The sequence below is a fragment of the Egretta garzetta genome, unplaced genomic scaffold, assembly GCF_000687185.1.
Source record: "Egretta garzetta isolate BGI_Z169 unplaced genomic scaffold, ASM68718v1 scaffold18, whole genome shotgun sequence".
In the NCBI taxonomy this organism is placed as follows: domain Eukaryota; kingdom Metazoa; phylum Chordata; class Aves; order Pelecaniformes; family Ardeidae; genus Egretta; species Egretta garzetta.
Window position 1 is genome coordinate 3,011,693 of NW_009260616.1, and position 17,577 is coordinate 3,029,269.

At 40.6% G+C, this 17,577-nt stretch overlaps 1 protein-coding gene across 1 annotated transcript in view; it reads right to left on the reverse strand.

Moving 5' to 3' along the window:
- Nucleotides 1–17,577, reverse strand: part of ROS1 (ROS proto-oncogene 1, receptor tyrosine kinase) — a 72,723-nt gene that overhangs the window by 15,878 nt on the left and 39,268 nt on the right. The window contains exons 30-41 of the mRNA XM_009645228.1: nt 14,348–14,580; nt 12,004–12,180; nt 10,801–10,975; nt 10,206–10,323; nt 7,862–8,049; nt 7,149–7,241; nt 6,327–6,462; nt 5,747–5,909; nt 5,406–5,470; nt 2,596–2,725; nt 1,468–1,565; nt 634–837 (exon numbers count right to left, since the gene is read on the reverse strand). Of these exons, the coding sequence (XP_009643523.1) occupies nt 634–837; nt 1,468–1,565; nt 2,596–2,725; nt 5,406–5,470; nt 5,747–5,909; nt 6,327–6,462; nt 7,149–7,241; nt 7,862–8,049; nt 10,206–10,323; nt 10,801–10,975; nt 12,004–12,180; nt 14,348–14,580 (1,780 nt within the window). The remainder of the gene's footprint in view (nt 1–633; nt 838–1,467; nt 1,566–2,595; nt 2,726–5,405; nt 5,471–5,746; nt 5,910–6,326; nt 6,463–7,148; nt 7,242–7,861; nt 8,050–10,205; nt 10,324–10,800; nt 10,976–12,003; nt 12,181–14,347; nt 14,581–17,577) is intronic.

Here is a 17,577-nt window from a genome sequence, read left to right on the forward strand (position 1 = left end):
CCACCATGAGTACCCATGACTACCAAAATCTAAATTTGAGTGAATCTCAGGTTTAATGGATGTGGTTTCATTTGTTTTTTTCCACGCCTTCTGACAGTGAGTCTCTGCTTTTTCACCATAAACTCAAACCCACTCAAAACCACACTTCAGGTAAATCTCCACTGCAAAGTACTATGACCTTCCCCTCATAATGCTGAGAAATTCAGGTTTCAAAATAAATAAGTCACCAGAAGAGGGTGAAATGGTAAGGGGAAAGTATTTGGATGTAGGAAAGAAATGCCAATTAACCTAATGGAAAACAAAATGGAACAGGATGCAGGCAGTCAATTCAGTGCCCGATCCAGAAAAAAACATATTGTGGGCCAGGTACAAAATTGTTTGATTGAGTGACACTAGTTCTTTCCAGCCAGAATCCAAAGCTCAAAGGATTAAGAAACATATCCATCCAAGCACTATCATGGTGCCAAACTTTTCATTATCTCATGAAATATTGCTTAGGAAGAAATCTGCCTTAGCCTAAAAATTATTAGAGATGGCAAGAGACAACCTTATCATTGCTCCTGTAAACCAATATTTTCTTGCTGTGGGATTTAGTATGATTATTCACACAGCTGTGTGGCTGCTATAACTCACCAGACATCAGAGCGATTTGTAAAGACGCCATCAATGAGGCTTTCAGGAGCCATCCATCTGACAGGGAGTAGGCCTTCTCCTCTTTTCCTGTAATAATCATTTTTATAGATATCCCTGGCAAGTCCAAAATCACCAATCTTTACTACCCGGGAGGAGGTCTCATATTCCTTCTCAGACACAAGGCAGTTGCGAGCAGCCAGGTCCCTAATTCGTAAGGCAGAAACAAGGTGATGGAGTTAACATTACAGAATAACTTGGGTCAGAAGACACCTCTGGAGGTCCTCTGGTTCAACCCCCTCTTCTGAGCAGTGCCAACCCCCAGGTCGGATCAAGTGGCTTAAGGCCTCATCCAATTAAGCTTTGTATATCTTCAAGACTAGAGATGGCACAGCCCCTCTGGACAACCTGTTCCAGTGATTGGTCCTGCAAGTTGTGAACAGTATTATCTAATTTTCCTTGCTGTAATGTGTGCCTATTGCTTCTCATCTTTTCCCTGTGCACCTCTGAGAAAATTCTGGCTATGCATCTGTAGCTACCCACTGGGCAGATGAAGACAGTAAATGGATCTTCCCACTTGCCCTTCTCTTTGTTGCACGAGATATGATTCTTGTCTAGGGTGCAATGAGTCCTGGGTTCAGGTCTTAGAGCAGCCCACCATTTTGTGACAGAACTGTAGGTGATTTTTAGCAGAAAGGCATAACATTAAATTTTACGCCAATGCTCTCACCTTCCCTGTTACATTGTGACATCATTCTAAGCATTTTTTCCCAGACAAGATAATTAGTCCCAATATTGTGGGCAAACCTTGGAAGACCAAGGAAATAAGTTCTGTACCTGTGTATAAAACGCATTTTCTCTAAATAGACACAGCCTTTGCAAACATCCAAACATATATCCAAGAGGTCAGTCACTGTCAGTAAGGGACTCTGGAGCTATGAGAAAGAAAACCAGAAGTTAGCCATGTCTTCCAGCTTTACAAATTCAGAATGACAACCTCCCTATGCAGAGATGGTATTGTTTCCTCATTTGAAATGTATAGAATTTTTCCAAAATGTGCAAAGCACAGGTGCAAAATCTCTGTATGTCAATAGAGCAAATGCTAATTACGGGCAGGGTAAACTGCAAAATCACTGCACTGCAAGGCACACATCCTGTTCTTTGATTTGGGGCTAAGAATATCCTAGGACCTTCTAAATTGTTTCTTTACTACAGTGGAAGAAATGGGACCCTGAAAATTTCTCCCACTACCAGATCATGTTTGTTTGCTACTGTATTAATCAGTATAATACATTATTCTAGTAGAATACATATGTATACATTCAGTAGAATTCAGTGCTGACTGTGGATTTGATCTGATCATGTAAATGAACTAGACAATTGCTATAAAGCTATAAAATTTCAGTGTCAAGTCCTTTTGACCTACAATCCTACCATCCATATTCTTAATCTGCTTTCTAACTATGAAAAAATTTACTTAATTAAAGACATTTATTATTTTTTCTTTTTCCCTCTTTCCTTCTAAAGAATTTGAGGATACAGGCATAGGGACAATATCTTCTTATTATGCCTGGACTATGCCTAGTATGTTAAGGATACTGCTGCTATTCAAAGACACCACCACCACTCTCCAATGAGACCTAGTAGACCAGATACATGATCACCATTATTTGTGATCACTTTTCAAAGGATTATTCATGGTATTCATAGAGAGAAACTCAGCAGACATCTCACGGCTGAAAGCACAGTTTTGGTCAGTGGTCTAATGGCATTCAATCTTCTTCACAGCAAGTCTGAGTGCAAGGTCAGCACTCAACACTGAGGTCCCGGGGCATTAGAGAAAACAGGTCAGACCTTGTAGATACAGAAACAGCTGGACATCAGCATAGCCTTTGAAAAGGGAAAAGCTGAGAAACTGTGGGCAGTTACAGGTTAAAAATATGAGTCTTATTGTCTTTACCCTACCTTTTGCTTTCTGGCTCCTCGTAAATAGCTAAGTAGATCCCCTCCTTCCATCAGCTCCAGTATAAGGTACTGAGGTTCATTTAAGAGGCACACACCAAGTAACTTCAGAATGTGGGGGTGATCAAATTTACTAAAGAGAAGGAAACGATTGTAAGACTACATATGAGAAATCCAGCTGGTTGATAGCTAATAAAGTGCATAGAATGGCAAGCCATGAATGAACAGTTCAGCCTTTACAATCCTGCCTCTACCAACAACATGAATTAGTAACTCACAGTGCCTGGATTTGGTCAGTCATGGGGAGAGTACAGGGACATCCTTTCAAAACACAGGCTTACACTGTACTTGGGCACTCTAATGCATGTGTGTGTGTTAAAAGCACACTTCATCATATTTCCAGGATGTGAAGAAAGGTAGCCAAGTGGCAATCTCATCTAGAAATAACATGAATTTCCACCTGTACATTAAAGATATCTATTTTAATAGAGTACTTTCTCTACTATTTTCACAGCAGAACTGCTGATTCAAAGAAAGGCACAGAGAAAGGTAAAAGCACAAGGTGCAACATATTATTTTCGCAATTCAGAGAAGAACTGTTTCCCACAGTACATTTTCAAGAGAAACAAAATATGCATGAGGAATATTCGCAGATATGCTAGTTATTGCATGTGTGTGTCCAAAAAGATAGGGATTACCACAGAGCAATCAGCATCCTCAGATCTAGCACTTTTCAGAGAATGAAGGGTATTTATTGCCTCTGTCAGTGCCCATGTTTTTACAATCACATTTCTTGTGTTAGAAATGGTATTTCCTTTGCACTGCTGCTGTATGAAAGGCCTTGCACCAGCAGTCAGAGAAACTTGACTCTATTGGGGAAACTGGCGGTGTCCAAAGTGCTGTCAAATGCACCAGTGTAAACAAACAAATACAACAGAGGGGCATTTTCTTTCTAACCCCTTTTAATTCACATAGTCTTAGGTGTGGGCAGAGACTCTAGCAAAAAGTGCGATTTTGAGTTTGACAGCTCCCCCCCCGGCCCCCAGCACATACCTCTCAATCAGACAAACTTTGGCACTCTAAAGAACAAAAAGAGGGGAAGGAGCACCTGGCACTTTCCTTACAGCTCTCACAGCCCTTTCTCCACTGAGCTGTCATTCCTTACTTCCCAAGTGATGGGATACACCCAAGAATTTGCTACATATATTTGCACACAAATTACTCACCAATGACCAATATCAAATGACTTTTTGAAATACAGGCAACTCAATTTTCCTGCTGCTGCATAGCAATAATAGAAGAAACAGATAGTCCTTCCTTAATTGGGACAGTATGCATAACACTACAACCCGAATTTTAATAAACAACCAAAAAGACAAGCAAAATAAAATCTGCATTTAAATCGCTAACATCAAGGTTTGTAAACAATCAGGTCCACTTCTTTTCCCTTTCTGCCCTTGGTTTCATTTAAGAGACCTTACGGATGAACATCAAGAAAAATCATTAAGCCTTCCACAAGGGAACTAAATCATTCTTTTTTCACATTAAAAAAATGAAGGATTTAAAGCATCTAAAACACAGAAAATTTTTTTATTATTGCTTAATGACTACTGTGAATATATAATATTTACATTTTTCTATTCTCTTTGTTTCTATGTCTCATTGTATTGGTGTACATATGGGCCCACAGCAGTGTTTACATTTAAATTTAATAATTTCCAATGATATATTTTTCCTGTATTTCTGGTTTTGGATTATTAGGCACAAAAAGAAAGCAGAATTGGGGAAGCTTCAGAGACTTTAACTACGGGCACATATAATTTCCATACTACACAGAAAAGAGACCCTAAGTGGGTTTATGACTGCCAGGTAGACCAGAGATAAATTGTAGGAAATTTACACACAACACTTATTCTTTGAATTATTTCTTTTGAATTTACACTTTAATGACATGGTTCCGTTTTGGTTTTCACGAGCCTCTTCATCTCATTCAATGTACAATGGGTGGAAAAAGTTAGGCAAAAAATGCAAGATATTCTTTTAAAAATATGTAAACACAAAAAAGAATGCTGTGAAAACGAATTTAAAATTTAATGACACTATGTTTTCTGTAGAGGATATAAAATCCTTCATTTTTCAAAAGATGCTTCTAATTCTGCACTCATGAAATAAAAGTCAGAAAAGTGCAGAAGTGCATCTGAAAACTAAACCACACTCTCAGTCTTATGTTACCAGCTGAGAACTTAGCTGAACTTTTACTTTTTTTCTGTGTAGCCTCTGGAAAACCCGATTTCTAGCTGTCACAGTCTTTTCTGTGTGAAATTCTCGCACTGGTGATGTACTTTTTTTTTTTTTTAAGTCTAACTCAATAGAAGAGCAGCCTCTAGTGGTAAGTATGCACTTTTTTAAAAACCAATTTCCACAGTAAGTTGAAACTTCAAGATACCAGCTTGTTTTGATATATTTATGTTGGTAAAATGGGATTAGCCAAAAGTTGCTTAATTGCCTTTAACAACTAACTTAGTTTTAGGGGAGCAAAGATACTGAAATATATCAGTCCAAACCCCCCCAAATCCATGACATGAGCATACCGAACTTGCAGTCTGTATCTTACATTTTGCTAATCAGTTTTATAGCTTTATTTTCATAAGATTCATCAGTAGTCATTTAATTTTTTAGTGGAAACAGGAGAATACCCAAAAAATGCCACAGCAATTTGTTTAGCGGAAAGTGTTCCTTTTATTCCTCTTGAAGGCCACCACCCTCACATGATAGTGGCTTCAAAGGGTGTGCAGTGACAAAGCTGTCCCTACCTCATTAAATGTGCCTCCTTCAAGAATTCACTCTTCTCATGGTCTGTCGCACCCTTCTTCAAAGTCTACTCAACAGAAAGCAAAAATGTAATAATACTTGGATCACCACTACCATTATCACATAGCACTTAAGTAAAGCAATCAGACATAGACATGGCCTTAAACCCACATTATTTTCCAGCAATCATTACAAGCAGATAGGCTCAGCTTTAAGTGGCTTGCAAGAAATACTGCAAGGAAATACCCAAATCTGTCAACACCTGTTTCTGTGGTATAACCTCTGAGCCAAATCACTCTGCCCATCTCATTCTGTTGCCAGAGAAATACGCAGCTGCCATTACCTTGACTGCTACTTTGGATTCTCCACTTCCATCTGCCAGCATATCTACGGCAGTCCCTTCATACACCTCTCCAAATGCTCCGCTTCCTAACAATTTGTGTAAGTTCAGTTTGTTCCGAGGGAAAGCTGGCAATGATTCAATCTCTGCTTGAGAAGGAAGAGTGCTACAAAACAGTAATACTAGTCACTTGTTAATACTTAAGAATGTTTGAAATGTTATTAAAATACTTCCTCAAATGAATCTGGTACTATTTGCCTCAACAGGTACATTTAAGAGGAGCTCAGGTGAAGCCTGGATGTTTTGGAAGCTATTGGAGAACACCTGGTCGTCATCCTTCCGCATGCACTTGCATTTCTTGCCAACATGAGCGTGCAGGGTGGGCTAGGGGCAGTCCAGGCCAGGGTGCACACTAGGGAGCCAACATGTCAGCATGTACTTCAGAGCAGGCCTGCCCTGCAGTGCAGATGCAGCCCTTAACTCCACCTTGAGGTGTCAGGAATGAGTGCACTGATGAAAACCTGTCCACGGAAGCCCTCTTAGATGTTTCTGTCCTGAAAATACATTTGCTCCAAGGACATACCTTACAGCATAACAAGCATTGGATAGTCCCACTGTCTCAGCCATCCCCCTGAGTTGAGCTAATTCTTTATCTTCGTCGAAAAACACTATCTGTCCAGGCAAGGCCTGTGTTCTGGATTTCCATCTTTGGTGCCATACTGGAACAGAAAAGCAGACCATCGAACATTTCACCCTGAGAGCATCCCAGTGAGTTTTTTGTTAGTCTGCTCAACATGACCCCCCCAACAGCTCATGTGAGCAAGACATTTCCATTTGGCCACCATTTTTTTCCCACAAAACACAGACAACTGCTCCTTGAGCTGAGAAATCAGTCAAGCATCCACTTCTGTATGTGGCAAAACCCAAGTCCAAACGGCTGCTGCTCTATCCCAGGGAGAGGATGAGGAAGGAGAGGGCAGGACCATCACATGTGGACACCTACATCTCAGGGTAATCTCTACATCCTTTCTTCAGAGACAAAGCTTAAGAGGAAAAAAATGGGACCCTTTGGTGAATAAATGTAGTACACAACTTGGAATTATAAGGCACGAGTTTTTATAGGGATATACAGGAACATCAGAGTTCCTTCAGCATTCCTGTGCTGTTCCTGCAGGGAATCAACAGCAAGAAATTTGTGAGGATGGAGTGAATTGGTATCCTGTCCTCGATACTGAAAACATAACCAGCCATCTCTAGGGCCTGAAAGGATGAGAACATAAAAATTCCTACTGGCTCCCACCCCAAGCATTTCCCTAAACCTGGAAGCTGATCATCTCCCACCATCCGAACTGCCTTTTACTGAGGCCTGGCAAGCCAAGGATATGCGAAAAACTCAGCCACATACCAAAACCAAATAGCATGACCACAGTCAAGCCCAGCACAACAACTCCGATCACAGCAGCAATGGCAATGATGCTGTCTGGGGAGATCATATTATCTGTTAAATAGAAGGGGGAAGTTGGTTAATGACTCTGTATGCAAACCATATCAATACTGTGGAGCTGAACAAACCTGAGAGAACCCTTGAGCTCCCTGCTGTGTAAATGTCTTCCTCTGTAAAAAGGCTGTATGTAGATGTCTACATTTGGTCATACTAATCCTCCTCCCCCAGCTCTGGGTCATCCCTGTGGTGATGACCTACTGTACACAGAAAGAGAAAATGCTTGAACACTGAAGGTGGGGTTTTCAAAAACACTGTCAAGAATGTAGGTCTAATGTTCTGGCTGAAGGCAAGAAGTAATCCTCACATCCTTAGCCAGTGTGGGAGCTTGCCTTTATTTCAAGAATCATGCCATAATGCAGAATGCAGGGCCATAGACACAAACCAGTATAAATGAGCAGAAGCAAATTTCAGGCCCCCTGTTCCACGCAAAAGAGCCTGGTTGAGCACTAGAAGCTGGGGTCACCATATAAATGTCACCTTTTATTACCTCTTAGACACATTACTTTACCTGTGCAGCAATATCATGATTAAAATAGCAGGTCTCTCTTCATAAGTTGGTATGATTATTCTGAATAAAAAACTTGGTTAACAGAATAAGAAAGTACAGGACATACCTTCACCCAAAATTATATCCTTGCTTGTGTCACTGTATTCACCCAGTCCCAGCACATTTGCAGCTGCAGCTCTGAACTGAAAAGTTCCTTCTAAGTTCTTGGCCTTCCAGGTGCAAATACTGGCACAGGAGCCGTTGTAAACCACCTCCCACGAGGACTTCGCTTTGCTGGTGTTGTCAGCCTGCTTCCTGTAACAGGCACAGCAAAATGACACAGGTACGTCATTAACACAATGAGGGCTGTTTACTGCTTACCCCCCTGTTCTTTGCTTCAGTTCCATGGCTTTCACAACACCTTTCTGTCTGCAGGAAAGCTCAATCTGGTCGTGGGGTTTTGGCTATGGAGCAGAAAATTGTAACATGCCATTTCACCAATGCTAGGAATCACACATCTTTAGCCCGGCATTGGAAATGAAATAACAGAATCACAGAATCACTTTGGTTGGAAAAGACCTTTGAGATCATCGAGTCCAACCTTTAACCTAACCCTGCCAGAAATGCTAGAATGTTTTAGACATAAAAATCACCAGCACTCTTTCACCTGTTTCAGTGTACACCTCACAACCAAGCTTTCAAAATGTTCTTTTTTAGCTTTCAGAAAAAAAAGGAAATACTTATTTTTGTGTCCTGTTAGAGGTTTTTGCTTTCCTGGGCCCAGAGTAATTCGGTGGCTCTTGTGCATCAGGTTTCACAAGCTAAACAGGAAGCAAGTCATTGGCAGTGAAGACACAATTCTTCAGCTAGCCAGTTTCCCATAGTATCTGCTGACCGCTGGGTATATTTCTTCCTTTCCCCATTGGACTGAGATTGATTGCTCACAATAAATTCAGAGCTGATTATTCACCAACCAAAAGAAGACCATGTAGTTAAACTTGAAAGGCCGTATCTGAAATATCATTTCATGTCACGCAGGACTGTAATATTTCACGTGAAATGACCTTCATGAGAATGTCAATCATTCTCCCAACACATTTTAATGCAGAAAAAAGGTCAAACAGTTCTAAACCAAAAAGACATGGGAAAACTGTATGTTCATGTCCTTGGTGTGTACACATCCCTACCAGAGCTGTATGAAAACCAGGGGTTATTTCAAAGGGCTATGCAAATATTTTCTTCAATACTATGCTACTAACCTAATGTTTTTCTACCTGATGTAAAAGGACCATGAGACTCAAAGTGAAATACAGTCAAAAACATCAGCATGTGCACATACAAACTGCAGGAGAAAAGGTTATTTCATTAAACTTTAAAAAAAAAACCCTCAGTGATGCATTATGATTCCAGAGATGAAAAAGAAGCTGAAGCCTGTAGAACACAGCGGCTAAAACACAACCCTGACACAGACCAAAGGACTGTCCTTTCTTTACCCACCCACAGCAAGCCAGGTACAAACTAGCTGCTGGCATATTGAAATTATTGTGGTCTCATAGCACGCAGGTCAGTGCTGCTGTACGCTCACATAACTGTATGGAGGAAGCTTACAGCACCAGGAAAATATGTCTGGGTGAAAACTTATATAGGTGAAGTATGCCTGGCTCCACAGCGCTGTCAGTCCTTAGCTTACATAAGCACAGAGCTAACTGAGGAAAAAGGACTAATAGCTGAGTTTAAAAAATTGCTTTCCTTCATCACTCCTGATTTCAAACAATGTCACAGGAATACCTCAGAAGATGGACCCTCCTCAGTTTTAAATAATGCATTAATTAAGCCTTGTGCTTACTGCCTTAGACCCCTCCAGAGTCATGGTCAAAAAATGAGAAGTTTCAAAGTCACTGCCCACAACAATATACTCTAACCTGTCCATTCAGCCCTTCCAATGCCAGTACAGGAATAAGTGTGAACTGACACTCCATAGATGCCTAATGAATGTGACATGTATAGTCCAGGCAATCTGTATTTGATGACAGAGCACTTTAAAAATTATCCTGTGCTGGTGGGAATACCTTATGATGTTTTATGGCAACTTCATAATGCCTGTCCATGAGACCTCTGAACACTAAGATATTTCTACACATATTTTTGCTGAAAATACATACTAAATGCTTGAAATCTGTGATTTGAAAACATCTCCAAATCTTCTAATTCACCAACATATATCCAAATATATCCCTGTATTTCAGGGTTGCTCTAGAAATGTTATTAGTGTATATTTTCTTCCAAGTTTTCCAGGAATTTCTGGAAATGGTAGCCACTTAGTTTACCCAAGAAAGAGATCCCATGAGAAGCGCCATTTGCATCACTGATATTTCACTCTTCCCATCAGAGCCAAACTGAAGGCCCCCACATACACACAGATTTGTTCTGGGCTGCTCCCTACCAGAAGAGTGCCTGCACATGTAGCTTACCTGCTTTCTAAGATGTAATATGTCAGGTTGCTTCCATTGTCATCAGCCTTTTCCCACTGTACAGAGTTTTTAGTGTCTTCTGCTCTTTTTGGAACTCCTGGCTTACTGGGAACACCAGCTTTGGACATATGGGGGGAAGAAACAGGACCCTTAAAACACGTTTATAGAGAGCCAAAGGGCTAATGGGCAAAGAGTAAAATTTAGACATGCACATGGGTGTTTAGACATACAAAAGGACTGAGGATCTAGATCAATAATCCCCAGGGATAATTAATCTTTGGCCTTCTCTTTGTGATGTAAAATTTTCAAAATTTTCATTCACATGCAGCCTTTTACTAACACTTACGAGTTCACATGAGGCATTTAATTTCAGTTTCCCTCACTCTTTTCCTCTGTTCTGCTTGAAAGTGAACCTCATCCTCTTTCCCCCTCATTACTTCTGCAAATATGGTGCTGTGTTTTTTATTTTTCAAACCCACAAAACTATTGGCTCTTAGTGTAAGAAAATTACCTGCTAACTTCTACAAAATATTTTGTTTGATTACCCACATCCTTAAAACAGTCCTAAAATCTTTATCCTACACTAAGTGCTTACCTGTAGTTTTAAAGCTTGTTGAGGAGGAAGTGCTTTTCACTCCTGTAATATAAACTACTGTTACTCTTACAAAATAGTTGGTTGAAGGAAGAGCTCCTGTGAGATTGCATGTGTAAACAAGATCTGCTGTGCACATAGTGCTTGCAGGAGAAAACCAGCCACTCTTCGTTTGCCACTAGAAAAATAAAATAATATTGTGGTCAGCTTTCTTGCTCTGCTGAAAACGTGTCACAGTTCTATTCCTGGGTAGATTAACTACTTTGCCATCTTTTAATATCAAAGGGGAAAGATTGCACGTGCTGTTTCCATCACAGGACTTTGTCCTCTTAGAGGTCAAGGACACAAAACCTAGTTTTTTTCTTTGTTTTCAGGAGACCTACAAGTCTTGGCAACCACAAAGGACAACAGATTAAGTGACCCCTTTGCACAGCCAAAAGGAGCCTTCCACTTGCTTATCTCTGTGCAGCTTATATTTCTGGATCACCATGACGTGCCCATGAGTTCAGCTTGCCATGATGCAAGTGGAAGGAGGCAGTTTAGTGGAATTGTGCTATGACATTTGTTTTAGGGCAGATGGGAAATGTTTGGTGTAGGCCTAATAAATCCAATTATCTATATGAAGGAATCTATGTGACCCAGTGTAGTGCATGACTTTGTCTGTGTCCAGTGGTCCAGACATTAAAACCTGAAGCTTCCATCCATGCTGGTGTCACTGTACTGCTTACTTCTATAATTTGCACGACTGGACCCATTTTTCTCTCCGACATTTTCTCATAACCTCTATCACAGAAAAATAAAATTCAGATACTAGATTGTAGCTGATATTTAAGGCTGGAACCCCCTTTCTTTTCTTTCTTGTGCAGAGCAGACATAGGATTTGTAGCTACCAGCCGGGTTGGGGGAGGGCAGTGAGGAAAGAGAGAGGGGACTCTACTGAAACAGGAGACCCTAGAGGAATTCTAGTCAGGTCATCCAGGATGTCCTTTGGCACTATGGAGTGTTAAATGTTGCAGCTGCACTCCCCCTTGTTCCTGGCAAACACTGCCTCCATCCTGCCCCTTCTGAACCTCTAAGACTGACGTCGCCATGCCCAAATTAACCACCAAGACTCTTCATATACATCCTGCCACCCTGTTCTTCTCACCAGGACAGAGTGGGTTAAATTTGCTTTGATCTGGAAAAGAACCTAAGCGGTATTTTTACCTTACATAGCTCAAACCAGAAGCTGGTTTCATTGACGTGCAGAGGAGCTCTCCATTCTAGCTGGAAACTGGTATTTCTGGGAACTATGTTGACAGGTGCAGGTGGAGTCTCAAAAGTTTTTGCAATAACAGGGACACTTTCAGAAAACCAGTTCTCATTGGGATGAAAAGCAAGAACCTAGAAAGGAAATGGATGAACTGGACAGTACCAGACGAGTTGGAAAGGTGGCTTCAGCAACTCCAAGTATTTGGAAGACTAGCTTTTTTCAAACAAGACAATCTTCAGGCAATATAGATATTGCTGTAGAAACATTTTGAGCCTCACAGCTTCAATGTTACACATTTTCAGCTGGAAGTTCATGGCCTAGAATCCCCTTCCTCAGAGACTCTTCTTAGTTTCTCGTTTCATCTTTCTACCAAGACTCATCTCTTTTTAGACCTTTCTGAAATGCCATAAGCTCTTACACAAGCATGCAGATGTCACATCACGCACTAGACAGTGTTTTAGAACCACAAAAACACAAGATGAGGAGCACCTGCCTTCCACTAAGCCACAATCAAATATGACCTATGTCTGGGTATGCATACTTACATACATAGGTGTATAGGTATATGTGTGTATGTGTATTTCCTATTATACCATCCAAATCAAAAACCAAAACAAAAGCACAAAATCAAATTAAGGCCAGAACAGATCCTCTCCAGCCATCAGCTGAATGCTCTCCCAAGCCCATGCATGGACTGTGAAAACAACTCTCTGACTCTCACTCAGTGTGCATTCTGCAGACAACATGCTTATTTGGTTGCTTTTGAAAATGTCACTCTGGTGATAGCCCTGCTGTCCAAATGCATCATTTCTTGTTTTCCTTTTAACCCTTCATCTGTAAAGGGAGAAGCAGTATGTTTTGTTCTTATGAACCCACACTGGACATTTTTATTTCTCTGTTATCCTCTAGATACCTGTATACCAACTGTTTACCATTATGTCCTAATATAGTCCTAATAATATTTATATATGTCCTAATATAGTCCTAGAAAAACTGTAAACATCCTTAAAATAACTTCAGGTACTGAAGTTACACAAAGTGCTCTATAATTTCCTTTTTGAAGCTCTGTGACCTTTTTATTGCTAGTTCTGTGGGACTTCCTCTCTTCCAAAAGTTACAGAAGGTAATTCTGAACATTTATGGAGTGTTTTTAACCATCTCATTATGCCATTTAAGGCTATCATATGCTGTTGACTTAAATACATATAAACTATATAAATATTCTTTAACCTGTTCTTTCCTTCTCCTGATCTGTTGTGCTACTGTTGGCTTCATGCAGTTGTGTTAAATATCTAATCACGTCTCCTGTTCCTAAAAACTAAACAACAAAAAAAGCACTAGATACTGCAACCTGTTCTTCCTTTTGTCTTCCTCTTCAGTATACTAACAGAATCTTCCCAATTGCCTTTTTAGTCCTTGCTACTTTGAACTCCTTTGGTTCCTCCACCTTCTTGATTTTATCTCCACGTTAAGTTATTCTTTTCTGCTCATTCTTACAGCAATGACACATGTGCTCAGGCATGTAATACTGCCATTGTTTCAGGATGGTGCTCCCCCTGCCCTGGCTGTCCAAAAAGCCTTGCTGCCTGAGTCTGACAGCAGGGATGGCAGGGGGCTGATATGCCTGCCCCTCAATTCTCACCATTCATAGCCCAGCACAACTACACAAACAACCAAAGCTTTTGTGCGATGCTGACGTGGGAGTGTATGTGAACTGCAGCAGCTGATGGAAGGATATCCCATTCTGCTGGTTCTGCTAGCTAGCCCAGGGCTGGTCTGTTAATATGTTTCCTATCTTTCTCTGTCTATGACTTGCCTGGGCAGTGGAAGAAACTACTTCTTCTATTGCATGAACAGCATCATATTTCAATGAAATCCAAAATCAGAGGGTTTTCAGCCACCCTTCAATATTCTTTTCTACAGAAATTGTCTTCGAAGGCCACCAAATAGTCAAGAGCCTACTTGCATTTTGAAGTCATTGCTAGTCCTCTGCATTTGTTAAAGGGTCAACATTGATACATTGTTCTTGCTGTGAACTTTGCATGCATATTTTATAATATACTTTTATTTAAAATGTGACTGCTGCAAGACAGAATCAGTCAACTATTAATTCAGTCATTACCTATATCTATGGATATATCAGATACTTTTTGGTTTATTGGACTAAGACTAAAGGACTCAGAGAAGTCAGCCAAGTTTTAAACTCATATTTTCAAAACACACATATAGCTTTATAGAAAAGCAGTCTAAAGATTTGCAAATTAGTGAACAAACAGGTAAAGCTGCTTGTAATTATACCTTGAATAAATTGTTTGTTCTGGATTGGAGGCCACTGACAGACCAGGCAAGCATCCCATTTGGAAATTCACTTTTTCGCAAGGGTGTCGCTGGGACAGGAGGTAATAAATTGACAGAGATTTGATAGCGGATGGATTCTAGAGGTCCATTTGGCTTCAAAGGTTCACTCCAAGATATGTTGATGGTGGTGTCAGACAAAACCACTGTCTTAATGGAATCAACTGCCTCTGGTACTGAAATAGAAAGAAAAATCAATGTCCTTTTAGGTACAGATCTCACTAGAGGCTTTTTTGTTTCTTTGTTTTTAGAGGAGTCAAGAAATATTGCTGAGGAAAGAGAAAAAGGTTATAAGCATATCAATATGATCCATTTACAGGACTGACAGATTATACATGTAAAACATATTTTTGTATAGTCAGTCAGCTGCAGACAATTTCAAAATATTTTGAGGGACATTTTAGTATCTCCTTGGCTCTACTACCATGCAAGAAGACAAAAAAAAACCCCATACAGAGATGCTGTCCTATACTTCTACATTTATAGTCATATCACTGAATTCCTGCTCTCTTTTAGTTTCCTAATCAGGGTCTCAGATGTGAGTTTAGTATGATGCCTACTTGGATATGCACTAGAAAAAGTACCCATGTGCTATTCCAATTGGAAAGTCCTTTTTTGAACAGAAAAGTCTGAAGGACAAAAGTCCAAAACTCAACATTGCCATCATTTACAATTTTGCTCAGAAATACATGGTCTGGCTGAGCTGGCAAGAAACTGGGTTGCTGCTCCGATGTCCAAGCCAGCGGGTTACTCACTAATTGTTTTGGAAAAGTAAACCCTTCCTTCGAAGCTTTGAGATCACAGACTTTGAAATGGTATATGACACCCCCCCAACTCTATATCAAAAATTCTTTTTTCCTATGGAACTGTCCTGATAAGTATAAGTTAACAAATCATTACACTATCTATGTTGCAAACATATCAGAATGATGAGTGCATATGGCATAATTTATACCCTAGTAGCAAGACTGCAGATCATTTAAGTGAAAATGTGCAGAAGCTAGACTAGTAAAACAAATTTCTCATGGCACTAGCTAAAACACATGTGGAGTAAGAGCGACACTCTGTGGCAAGAGCAATGCATTAATTTTTCCAAGTTGTATTCCTTTTCTTTTATTCCCTCTATCTTGCTCTTTGTTGGAAGGTACAGATTAATCCAAGCTTCTTTCATTTCATTACAGAATTGAGAGAAAGACAGAGGGAATTCACACAGCTTCAGAGGTGTGAAATAGTGTACGCACTTCAAGAGGCTCTAGCAGCATCTGATTACAATTTAAACTAGCAGTTACATTCATGAAATTGAGAACATAAGTAAGTGCCAGGACACATATACATTCTGTTTACAGCTGGTTGGAAATTTTTCAACAAATTGTGAAAAGCTCTGAATGCTGATATAAATACATATTAAAAGTATTCAGGGTTTGGGGGTTAGTGTGGTTGGTTGTCTGGGTTTTTTTGTCTAGGACCTTATTTTGACCCCTACATTTTGTTTTGCCCCAACTGAAGAAGCCCGTTCTGAGTTTCATGTTTCATTTTAACTTGAGACTGAAAAATTCCATTTCAGTGGAGCAACCCAGTCTCCCATTTCATATGCTACCTCTATGTTTCACCAATGAAAGGGTGTACATTGCTGCAGGATGGCTCAGTTTACCACACAAAGAAGCAACAGTACGAATCCTTGCCATATGCTAATAGTATTCAAACTTATTCAATCGGTGTGTCATACAAATTTTACACTACAGATGTGGATTCCCATGCAAAGAGTTGAAATCTACTAATCATGGGCCAGATTTTCTTATTTTTTGCCATAGACTCCTTAGGAATATGCTCATAATACTCAGAGATCCACACAGGATGAGAACCTATTTGTTTGATGCTGCAGATGCTGAGAGATCTGACTGTTAAGAGGGGGGAAAAAAAAAAAAAAGCATGGTTGGAAAAGAACTTCCAAAGTATAGAATCTCTGGATTCCAAAGAAGAGTGGCAATGTGCCTGCACCTCTTGTTCCACATTCATTTGAAAGATAAAAAGAGGTTCATCTTAAACAGTGGTTTTCTGAAGGGGAAAAAATGTGACTGCTGCCAGGACAAGAAGCAGGGAATGATCTGTGCATAAGAGGAAACCCCTGGCAGCTCACAGGTGGTGCTCTCCTGTGGACAACTGTGGCAAAAAGAGATGTCACTTTTTCTGTGGATGAGCCTTTAGAGAAACCATAGAGCGCATCCCCCAAGAGAAGAAGAAAGGGAATCAGGGCCCCTGGCGTGCACTTGTTGCCAGCTATTCTGGATAAAATGTTTCCTTGGGCACAGTTGATCAGTAAGACGTGTTGAGACAAATAAGAAAAACACAGTAGTGGCTGTGCTTATTTCATTGCTTCAGCACCTTCTGAAGCAGCTAGAAGCCAAGCAGAGGTAAAGAGAGAAAAGGGGAAACCTTAGCAGTCCTGCTGTGGTGTGGACAGCCTTAGATGCATGTCACAGTCATATCCCCATAGCTGCGCAGTCTGCACAACTGTACATCAGCTACAGCCCTACTGTAGCTGGGTTAAGTGAACCCAAGGACCAGGTGCTACCATGCCTCTCAATTTCAATCCCTCACTCCCTCAGGGAAGAACTGCTTCAACTCTGCAGGACAAGAGCCAGGCAGGAAAACTAGTGAAGATGGGGGCTATAGCATTCCCACATCACTCTGAGTTCAACAGCAAGCGTCCTAGGCACCATCTCCCCAGTCTTCCCTGCAACAGACAAACAGGCTGCCATGTAGGCTTGGCTCTAATTCTGACTTGCTGACTTGGGTATTATTAGAGGTGCCTGATGGCTCTGCAAGTGACGAGTTTATGTAGATCAAGCTGACCCTGGCTGGTGACGCCAGGCACAATAAACGGAGCACAGCTGCAGAGAGAATCTGACACAACAGAAGAACAAGCAAGTGCTATGCATACTACAGGGAATAGCTAGCACTCATTATAGCTTTCCAGGTTTTCATCAAGTGAGTCCAGCAGCATCACTCCAATGATGAGAAAAGTTTCTGAAGAGAGCGCAAAGGCAACTCCTCATGAAGACAGATACAAGTGTGCACGTGCACATATACACATGCAAAACAAGAAAAAGTGCTGAGCAAGGTACTTCTATTGGGTTGCATTGCAATGCAAGACAACATATGCAAAGGCATAG